Source organism: Phycodurus eques, chromosome 16 (assembly GCF_024500275.1).
Source record: "Phycodurus eques isolate BA_2022a chromosome 16, UOR_Pequ_1.1, whole genome shotgun sequence".
Lineage (NCBI taxonomy): Eukaryota > Metazoa > Chordata > Actinopteri > Syngnathiformes > Syngnathidae > Phycodurus > Phycodurus eques.
This window is the reverse complement of record NC_084540.1, coordinates 21,659,398-21,670,753: the sequence shown is the minus strand read 5'-3', so window position 1 is coordinate 21,670,753 and position 11,356 is coordinate 21,659,398. Positions and strand designations below refer to the sequence as shown.

The 11,356-nt window shown below is 39.2% G+C and overlaps 1 protein-coding gene across 3 annotated transcripts in view; it reads right to left on the bottom strand.

Moving 5' to 3' along the window:
* Positions 1–232: 232 nt before the first annotated feature.
* LOC133415341 (protein tweety homolog 2-like) overlaps positions 233–11,356 on the bottom strand; it is a 32,338-nt gene continuing 21,214 nt past the window's right edge. Inside the window, exons 7-14 of one of the 3 annotated variants that reach the window (XM_061701319.1) lie at positions 10,082–10,151; positions 9,715–9,770; positions 8,863–8,955; positions 7,938–8,030; positions 6,104–6,246; positions 5,811–5,996; positions 3,757–3,835; positions 233–1,654 (exon numbers count right to left, since the gene is read on the bottom strand). In XM_061701319.1, coding sequence (XP_061557303.1) covers positions 1,574–1,654; positions 3,757–3,835; positions 5,811–5,996; positions 6,104–6,246; positions 7,938–8,030; positions 8,863–8,955; positions 9,715–9,770; positions 10,082–10,151 — 801 coding nt within the window. In that variant the 3' untranslated portion in view covers positions 233–1,573. Of the gene's footprint in view, positions 1,655–2,147; positions 3,836–5,810; positions 5,997–6,103; positions 6,247–7,937; positions 8,031–8,862; positions 8,956–9,714; positions 9,771–10,081; positions 10,152–11,356 lie in introns of all 3 variants that reach the window. The other 2 variants (XM_061701320.1, XR_009770115.1) reach the window with 2 other exon arrangements.

Below are 11,356 nucleotides of genomic sequence, written 5' to 3'. Positions count from 1 at the left end.
CATTTGAAACAGGTGCAATATCCCTCACTACCTTTTAAAAGGATGATATTGGGATGAATGAGGTGAGTTTTATTATTTGTTCTAGTCGTTTGGGGCAGAAAATTCAAAAGATCAATCAAAGGTAGCGCAGACTTTGGGAATTAAGAGGTGAATAAAACTGCTGGAACGGAGAGTGAGGGTGGAGGTATGCATGGTGAGCAGACCCATAAATAGGGTGCCAACTTACCAATGATTGATTCATAGATAAACACTTTTATTTTGTTTTGTATTTATGTCTTACAAGTTTTTTTTTGAAAAATATGTACTGTATAACTTCACCACTGCGTTGGAGTAGGTCAGTCATAGACTACAGCGATTTCCAACGTATGTACAAATCCATTGTAAACCAACGACCCCGAGTAACATTCACATATTCCTTGTCATTGGCATAAATGTGATATCATCAGCTATAAATGACACAATAAATATCACACAAGCTTGACAAACAGTTTAGTTGATACAATAAAAAGGCATTAAACATTGCTGGACATGTTCTCATGAGAAAACACACAATTTCTGCATAATTATAAGTCAACAAGTGATTGTGCTCTGCAGTTCAAAGATGGAATACGACTAACACAATGATCGTCCGACCTGTTCTGCCGTGCTTTTTTTTTTTTTTAGTCCAGCCCAATATTGCACATGCAAAATAAAACCATTCCTGAAGAGGTCTTTGAACACATCACAATTCTGATCATATATTCATTCATACATGTTCTTCCTTCAGCACAATATGATGCCATCCAAAAAAAAAGAGCCGTTTCAAAAGAATGGGAGTTTTTCTCTGAATGTTGTAAACTTCAGTTTCCCACCCTGCTGCGTTAAGAGTATTCCAATCCAGTACAAATTGTGAACAAATCTACCGCACTCACGTGTGAGAGGTTCTGGGTTCAGATCTTATTTCAAAATCCACACATGAGCCAGAATTATTAACAATCAATAATCAACTAATTGATTATTATGCCCATAAGTAATCATTTTAAGTAATTCTATTTTATATAGTTAAGGCTTAATACATTAATTATTTTGAATCAAAAGTAATTACTGTGGGAACTAGCAATGTGGAAATACATGTACTAGCTGCAAATAGGTCATAATAATAGACTTGTCCACCCCCCCGTCCCCCCCTCGAAACAGCAATCAGGTTAGACGTGCAGGTGTACCTAATGGTATGGCCCGCTCGGTCTTATACGGAGTTCGAGTAACTCCATGGTGAAGGGATGTGGCAAACATTCTATTCAGGCTACACATTTAACTACGTGTTCAATCAAACTCATGCAGGCTACTGGTTTATAGGACTAAAAAAAAGCTAAAAAACCAAACACGAGGTTTAGCTTGCCTCATAAAACAGCATCTTCATACAACACAGCCAAGGAAACACACACACACACACACACTGAACGTGTGTGTGTGTGTGTGCGTGCGCGCGTGTGTTACTGAGGTAGACGCCTCACGTAGCCAGCAGAGTTCAGGCTGAGGAAACAGGACGGACGCATGAAGACAGTTCTTCACGTTTGTGTAGTGGGTGCGCGGGCTACGCCTGGAAGTCTGTGCCAAAGTGTCTGATCTGGGCTTCAGTCATCGACAAATACGTGGTACTCATACCGGCCGAGTACTGCGGGGAGAAACATGGGAAAACACACGTTAGACTTCAATCTCAGGCTATGTTGGATTTTACTACATTTTTCACTTGTATGTGGCCATTTTGATGTTTTTTTGCTTCTTTTACGGCATCAAGTTTTTAAACTAACGTCATTTCTTGTCATTAGTATGAAATATCCATTCAGTTTTAGTTTTGAATGCTTTAAATTTCACCTTGTTTGCACAATGCACAAGTTAAATAACCTCAAAAATGAAACGGTAAAATGTGATGTAAACAGTACATTATTGCTATATTGAAAGATCTGAAATTGTAAATAACTAAATCACAAACAAATCTCCACTTATGGGAAGTTTCATTGCATTTGCATTCAGAAAAGACAGGATATAACAATAATAAACAAGTTGTGGTTTTAAAGGAGATGCATAATAAAGGATATGACAGGGGGTTAAAAGCAGGGTAAAAAGCAGACGGGACATCATTTAGGCGGGGGTTGTACTGTACTCACATTGCGAGTGTGCTGAAGCTTTTAGCGGCGCATGCATGTTAGGGGAGGAGCAAGCACTTGGCACAGCAACGCATAAAGCAAAAAAAGGGTGAAAAGTGTCCAGACAGTGGAGGACATTCATTCAATTAAAAAAAAAATCATAAATCAATCAAATCAAATACAATAAAAAAAGACTTTGTTTTTAAAAGTCTGAGTTGAATGATAGAAAAACAAACAAAGCGGTTAGTCTCATGCACGTTCATATTCAGCATTCTTCTATGACAGCATAAGCAGGCAACTAAAATATTGAAATACATAAATACGATATACACATAAATAGAGTAGAGAAACAATGTGCATGATTGTAGACGGCTGCAAAGTATCCGCCAACTGTTTGTGATGATGACAAAGTCATCAGGTTATAACATTAAGGTCAGCATGAGTTTCCATGTTTGACTAATTCATAATTTAATGTACTGGCCACAAAACTTGGAACAGTCGCACAATCGCATGAGATTCAATAGGAGATCTGTGGTCACAAGATAAAATTTTTTCACGTTTGATTATTATTATTATTTTAGATACATGATTGTTATTTTACATTTTGTAACATCTCAAATTGTTTTCATGTTTGCTTTAATACTTTTATGACGTATTACATTTGAAAAATATTGCATTTTTGTTTGACTATTTAAAAAAATTAAATTAAATCTAAATTAACATCTTAGCTTATTTTCATGTTGACTATTATTTTTCATGCTCATTTTTTATTACAGTTTGTTCATTTTTATTCCATTATTATTTTTAAGAACCGTATTAAACATTCTGCCTTTAAAAAAGGATAATAATGCCCAATTTTGAGATATTAATTTAACAATATGCTTATTATTGCGGTTTAAGAAGTGCACTGCATCATCCTGAAGCCGTTTCTAAGATTTGGACTCGTGTTGCAATGAGGCGATATGGGACAGAATTATGCAAATAGCATTTTGCGACGCTTACAATACGCCGCATTGATATTCCGTGATAAGGCCCATTATTCTTGTATGAGCTGCCTTTAATGGCTGCGTTGAAATGTATCTCACAGAGACAGAGAGTGTACATTTTTAAACAGCGGGCCACATTGTCTGCCTTTTCCAAGTCATTTAAATTCTGTGAATGTAGTAATGCGGTCCCGCCGTCCGACAGAAGCCTCATTATAAAAGAGAGAGGGCACTTTAAAGGAGAAAAAGTGTGGGTTTACCAGCGTTATCAATTATTTAGCCGCCGCTCCGGGGACACATGACTCACTTATTGACTATCAGCTCTTGGATTAACATTTCTATTATTATATACGAGCGAGCGAGGTAACAATGCAGTCTTGCGTGCTCACTGGAGGTTGTTTTACACATTTGATGCATTTGTCTTATTAAGAGGCAATTTAATTCCCCGGTGGAAATTATGGCTCAGTCGATGGGCCACCAGAGGGCAGTCTTCCACCACTTGCAGTTACTCAAGTTTTATTTGTTGTGGCCAAAATGAGGTTGAGTGAGTGCAAGTGCTGAAGGGTGTTTTTGCTGTGTGTGTGTGAGCTGAGTGGGGGTTGTGGTGGTCACACTTGGGACACCAGGGCCATGTAGGGCCAACGCACCGACGGGGGCGGGGATCCTCTGCCTATCAATGGCACGTTTTCGTATCGCGGGCTCCCGCCAAACAGCATGGACTGATTCCTGGGAGGCAACAAGGAAGAAAGATAGGGACATATTTAGAAATTAAATAGCAACAAAAAAAAAAAGTGCTCTACTGCAGTTATTAATTCCACAAAGAGGTGTACCTCAGGGCTCAGCTTTGGGACCACCTTTATTTTTTTGTTTAAGATCAAGCTCACTAGTAGCGCAATTACAAAGAAACACATATGGCTATCCCATGCTGAAAATTGCAAATGTATGTAGAAACAGTTTTCTACGAGTACTTCAGCTTCCTACCGCATTTTTGTCATGTACCGTAATTTTTCGTGTATAATGTGTATATATACATGTATAATGCGCACCCCTCAAAGTTGACCTCAAAATTCTGGAAAACCCTAAAAAGGCCCTATGTATAATACATTTTTACAATGCATGATTTTGCTTCTCCCCATATGATCAAAACAAAGTATTTATTCAAAGAATTATTCTTAAGTTAAGCACTTTATTTGAACATGTAATACTTTTTTATTTACTTGCTCTTATTTTGAAATTTACAGCCTTACTTTTATTTCGTAAATGAGAAAACACAGTTGTGCTCATGTTTGATTACCCAGTCAGAATTTGTAAGATGGGTACAATTCTTTAAAGAAAACATGAAGGGCTAGGCAAAGAACAATATTTCACAAATTCTGCCAGGTTATGTAAATTTATGAGCACAACTGTACGTACAGTATATGCAGTCATACGTACGTACCCGTCATATTGGAATGAAAATGTAGGCGACACCTTTTTCATAACCTCTAGATGGCAGCATACATTTATAAAATGCAAAGGTTTTCCCCCCCATTTCCCCCTATACCTATGTATAATGCGCACTATTGACTGTTGACAATTTTTTGGGGGGGACAAATGTGCATTATACACGAGAAATTACGGTACTTGTTCTCAAAATGAATTTTTTTTTCTTGTGTACCTGTAATAATAATGCTTGTATGAATGCTAGTTACAATTGTTTAATTTAAATGGTATTGGAGAACACTGCGAAGGTTGATAGTGGTTACCATGTCTGCCTTGCAGTTCTGAGGTTCTGGGTTCGAATCGCTAAGCGATTGTTTTTTTTATGGGTATTTACAGTATACAGGCAAGTCACAGTAAGTATACAGGCTGTTCCGTGTTAAAGTAGCAGTTGTTTGAAGGTTTATAATTTCTTTTGTTGGACAAAATTATGTACAGTATATGGTTTGGTTGAACATTTTAGCATTTAAATATACGACGTTTAATTCTGTTTCGTTTTATGTCAATTTTACAATAAATTCACCTGGGAGTGACAAAAAGCCTTTAATACTTCCAAAAAGCAAACGAATTATTACGTCATCTTCCCCAAACGCTTTTCAAAGATGTAATAAATAATAATAAATTCAACTGGGAGTGACAAAAAGCCTTTAATACTTCCAAAAAGCAAACGACTGGTTACGTCATCTTCCCCAAATGCTTTTCAAAGATGTAATAAATAAAACGATTCACTTACCTTCAAGGCTAACCAGTTCCTTCTGCACCAAAGCATGACAGCCATCAATTTTTAACAGTCTTAAATGCAGATCTAACCTAACAATTTTCACACGTTAACATTAAAAAACATTCAGACTTTCAATCTTGAGGCGACATAATGCCACACGGCTCCCGCAGAGTGAAGAAGAGCTCCGGCTCTTCCTGAGTATCAAAAGAAGTTAATAGATTTGTTCCCAGGCTATTTGCAACACTTTAAATTGGTTAATAAGGTGTAAACACCACATATGATGTGGAGAAAGACTAATAGTATTGATTTGTGAAAAAAAGATATGAAATCCACCTTATTTGGACATACGAAGTTTCCGCCCAATTGTGGGTGGGTGTGGAACATATCCCCAGCAACAAACGGCGATTCACAGAATTTTTATGATTTCCAAAGGGAAAAATTGATTTGAAAATCATCCTGACACTTTTTGTGTCGTATGCTGGCGTCACGTGTTGCTCTTACATGTATTCAGGGGCGGGCAGCACACTGGCGGCCGCCTGAGGTGGAGGATGGATGCTGGCCTGACTGCCAACGCTGCTGGTGTAGCTGCAGAAGCTGTGGATGTTGGATCTCCTCTGGTTGTAGGACATGCGTCGCGCTTGAGGGTTGAACGGGTCGTCCTCGTCTATATCGTCGTACTCTTTGTCTCTATGCAGAGAGGGAGCACATAGGTCAGCACTTTGCTGAAGTATATGGCGAGGTAATGAGATAAAGGGTGCGGGCGGGGTGGCGGGTAGCCGCCTCGTGCTGCTGACCTGCTTCCCATTAGCGTCCACACGCTGAAAATAGCACACAGCATGGCGGAGAGTCCGCACGCCGCCACTAGCGAGAACAAAGCCAGGTAGAGGAGGCCTTCGACGCCGTCGTAGCACACGCCCATGAGGGCATCCAGGTAGTCCTGCGCCATCAAACAAACACAAATGTCATCTATTGCTTGACTCCTTAAAGAAGTAAGGCTGGAGTAGACGCTTCAAGCAGAACAACTGACATGTAATTACACTTCAAAGCTGCAGAATATCAACAAGTTGGTCACCAGTTAATTTGTTTGTTTTGTTTTTGTTTGGGCAGACGCAGGTGTATACGTCACTAATCAGTGTATTTCGATGACGTCACGCTCACGTTTACATCTTATCTACACACTCGCATTGGCACATTTCCAAAACGTATCGGAATTGTATCCACATTTGGAAGAAGCCTGATTCCATGTTTTTTTTTTTCCTATTTATTGTGCCGCTTGAGGGCAAAAAAATCTGAATTGTGTCACTTGAACCATGTAGTGTAAATCCAGCCATAGTGTAAGATAAGACTGCGATCAGATAAGACATGTAAGAAAGGGTTTATCTTAAAGTGGTTAAAAAAAAAAAATCAAATCAGTCCTAATGGGCTCCGTGTTTGAAACGATAAAAAATAAATCAGGCCGAATTAGGACCGAGGTCTGAGAAGGGCCATAAAGCACACGCAAACTATTTACGTTCTATTGCAGTTTGTTTGCTATCAGGCAAAAAACATTAAATGCAATAATTTTGAAGATATTAGAGTGCAATGAGAGATTCGAAATGAGACAATTACACCGGTAATGTGTAGTTTGCCGGGTTCACATAGACGAGTGAACACTATTACAGGATATAACGAGGGACCTGTTATTAGAGGAGCAGTTAATTTGCTCTTGGTACACACACACCAATAATCAGGCTGAATATGAGCATGACGCTCCTTCCGATCCAAGTCAGAAAAGGCCTGCTTATCGGATGTCAATGAGAGATTATCCTGAGGGCTTTTGTTTTTTAAAGAAGAATACACACCGGAAGTTGGTTGAAGTCAGTGGATTCACATTAGAAGCAGTAAAGTGGGATACACACAAGACTGATAATTCGGCCAAATTTGAGAGTTGTTCCTCTGTTCTGATCAAAGTCAGCAAAGGCCCGATTGTCTCTGAAAGATTATCCAGAGCGATTATCCTGTGGTGTGAAGTGTGTTACGAATGATTTCTTCTCACCGGTCTGCTTGGAAAGCGGCTGTGGCTCACAATTGTAAATGTTAAACCTGTTCAATATTTACAATTGCAAATCCTGAGCTGTGTGGTCAACACCGAGGCCTCTGTGTTGTTGATGATATACGTATGGTTATGAGTTTATCATAGTGATAAATAGCGAAAAAAAGCAAGTAACTGACAATCATAAACAGATCTTAGAACAGAACGATGTCTTCAACATATTTTCTTAACAAAAATTAATACTTTTCTATTAGCCAGGGCTTCAGCGCCATCTTTTGGCATCTTACTGTGTTATAGAAAGAGCACATACTGCAAATAGGCAAGTTTTTCAGCAAATTGCTGAGGATAGTTTATACAGACAAAAATGTGAATAAGCAATTTTGTGAGTATCAAACCAGGAATAAGCGGGGATTCACTGTACACCACATGTGACAAGAGCAGAAAGCATACAAGGGCGATCATGCGGAGGCGCTCACCTTTTAGAAATCGGTATGTGTGTACCCCGCTTTAGAAGCGAACTTGAAAGGTGGCATTTGTGGCGCTTTGGCAGCTTTGAAGGCACCACTAAAGGGGCAGGATCCCCCAAAGCAACCCACCTTGTGCAGCCCGCGACAATCGAGCAAGGCCGTCAGCTGGTGCAGATTAAACTCGCTGGTGTTCAACAGGCGCTGGATGCCTAAAAGGTCTCTCTGTGTGAAACATGGTGGGGAAAGGTCAGAGACTACAGTATTGTAGTGCACAGAAGTCTTAAGGCCTGATTTACTAATGGTTTGCACCCACAAAAACAGATGTGGACGCTGGTCTACTAACTGGGCACACTCAGAATTGCATCTGCCTAAATGGGCAAAATAGACACGTAATCCATTTTACATTTGCCTCCTTTATTATGAAATATTGGGCGTTTCTACCTTAATGTGCAAATTAGTGGGAGAAGTTGATGTAAATTTGAATAATTTAGCACCTACAATGTAAATTATCAGAGATTAATTGCAGTGGCTGATTTTGTGCCATGAAATGCTAAGTCTGAAAGGCAGCTGTAAAACTAGAAGAGCTGTGTGTAATGATGACTGCAGTTATTCCAAAATGAGAATAATAATTTATGTTCGTTTCAGCATTTTTGGAATGCCAGAAACAAAAATGATTGAGACATATCATCTATTCAACAATGCAAATTTGGAGCTTCTCAAGACACAAGAAGGAGTCATGCCACATCACTAGATAACACTCACTCCTTCCAACTCACATGTATGCGGTTGCTGGCTTTCCCCAAATTATCAGCGCAGTTGATTTATTTTTCTGTTTGTTTGCCTGTTCCACTAACACTTCCTATTCCATCACTTCTAACTCCATTTTGCACTTGTAGTGCTATTCCCAGCTTTCAATGGTAAAAACCATCAAAGTTATAGAAAATGCTTTTTTCGTTTTACGGCTGTTGCCAATCTGTTTGAGTGAAGACACAATTCAGTGCCCGCTGTTCGAGATCTTAATAAATCAGGCCCTTAAGTCTTGTTTTTGATGTACCTCAGCGGTGGGGAAGATGGGCACAGAGAACTGCAGCAAACCCTGGACCTGGATCTGCATTGTGGTCAGCGAGCGCTGGCAGATCGTCAGAGACTGTGTACACAAAAGAGGATCATGTTGAGAAGGAAGCGCCGTGTCGACAAGCAATTTGTCCTTAAGTAAATCTAAATAATGCGCTTAATGTTTTGCTCCGCCTCCTAATAGAACCGCCACCCAAACAATAGAGTTGATCAGAAGACTAGATTATCTTTACCCCCTTAACAAGTCTCACTTAATCCCTAAATGGATACCATGAGCGCGTGGGGTTAAATAATTAGTCATGGATGTAAAGGTCGTGAAGATTATGTGTTGTTAATAAAAGTGACAACAGCATATCCACTATTACAGGGTGGTTGTTAAGGAACATTTGCCAGAGAGTTATTTAATTAACATCCATCAATGTATCTTCTGTAGCGCTTGACCTCATTAGATTAAGGTGACCTGGACTCTATCCCAGCTAACTTTTGCTGAGAGTGCTACAGAAAACGGAGGGAAATTCCCAGGTTTTGTGTGTGTGTAAACTGTGTTTATTTATGAAGACCCCTTTTAAATGAATCTGCATATCAAGCATCCCAATTACGCTCTCAGTCTGTTGTTGTTGTTGTTGTGTACAGCAGCCGTCATTATGCAATCTATGAATAAATAAACAATGTTGCTTGTGAGACTGCCCTAAGGCTATTGAGCAGCGGGGGTAAAAGACACGTGTCGTTTGAACAAATTCGATGTTTGATGTCGCACATTTCTAGATGCAGTTGACAAGGTTCAGACAAAGCTCGTCTTTGTTGACATATCAATGTGGGTGGGATTCTGTACCTGTTGGAAGGGGTTGGGTAGATTCGGACTGCAGAACAAATAATAGTGAGCAACATCTACCGGGTGAGAAAGACAGACAGTTTAAGTATGCGTTTATTTTTAATGATCCAGAAAATTAAGAGACCAAACAAAAAAAACTGGACCGCTTTTAATTTTCTGCAAAACATTATCTAAATGACAATATCTGTACTTGGAATTTGGGAGTTACATGTTCACTTGTTTATAGAATCAAACGAAAATGTTCATTTGACTCAAACGTATACCTATAAATAGCAAAATCCGTGATAATTTTGCAGTGGTCTTTTTTTTTTTTCCTCCAGAGTTGTATCTGCAATGCCACCCACATGTCACGCCTTCAATGAATTACCTGCACTGAGGAAATCTTTGGTTTGGTTCACAATGAACTTGTCGGGAGACACGCAGAAGTCGCTGGTGCCCTGCGTGACAACACATTGCAAAGGCCTGTCAACACACTGATGCACAACTGTTTTGCCTACATCTTTATTTATTTTTTCTAATAATTCATTTTTTTTTTTTTTTTTTTTTTTTTTAAAACATACAGCCCAGGAAGAAATGCTGATCCCTATGCATGAAACACAAAAATCTTAGACAGCGGGTTCTTGGTTTTCGACGTTTGAAATGTTGATGTTATGGTAATGCAATGTAGGAATATTTTGTCATGTAGCACAAGAATGCCTGCTCAGTTACCACCGTACAAACCGGTTTACATTTGATTGCTTCATATTTATGGCCTAGAAGTGTTTTTCACACAAATATTTACTGTAAATTATTTCACTTCTGCGTTCGCATAGGTTAGTGATAGACTGGGAATGGAACTCCATTTTAAGATGAGAACCCCCATGAGATACATATTGGTGGTGTTCCACAAGTCTCGATACTAGGTCCACAGATTTTTACATTATACACTACGTACATAAATGTCCAATTCCCAGGGGTTTCAGTGAAAAATTTGTTCCACAAGGCTCTATACTAGATAGATATAGGGGGTCCTCAGGTCCCAGCGGTCCCGACATTCGACATTTGAAATTACAAATGGCAGGCAATACAGAAATGTGCACAACGGCTTAAGTATATAGTCACACGGCACAAGAAGATATGTTCAGTGATCGACCGATTTACTGTTTCCCATTTGATTGTTTTAGATTCATGGCCTGGAAGTGTTTTTTCATACAATTATTTACTGTAATTATGACTTTGCTACTGTGTTAAGAGTAGGTTCGTGATAAGACTATAGCGTGTTCCAACTGACGCACTAATACGGTAGGAATGAAACTTTGGTCATAAACCGAAAAAACCCTGTATGTACAAACCCCCTCTCAATCAATTTCTAATCAATCAGGGGTTGTTTGTGCTTGATATCTTAATTCATAGACATTTTGGGCAATTGCTGACAGCTGTGAGGCATTATTTTTATGTTCAAACAAGAATCCCATTGATTTAGAGCATGGTATTCCACTCCGAAATGCTGGAGGCAGGTATAATCAGTGATGACACGCTTCTAGTTGCTACCATGATCTCCCTCTTTTCACACAGCAGAGCCCATTAAATATGCTCTCATCAGAATTTCATCGCACAGCGAGACTGACAGCACTTCACAAAGAGACAGACGAGCAATCGATAG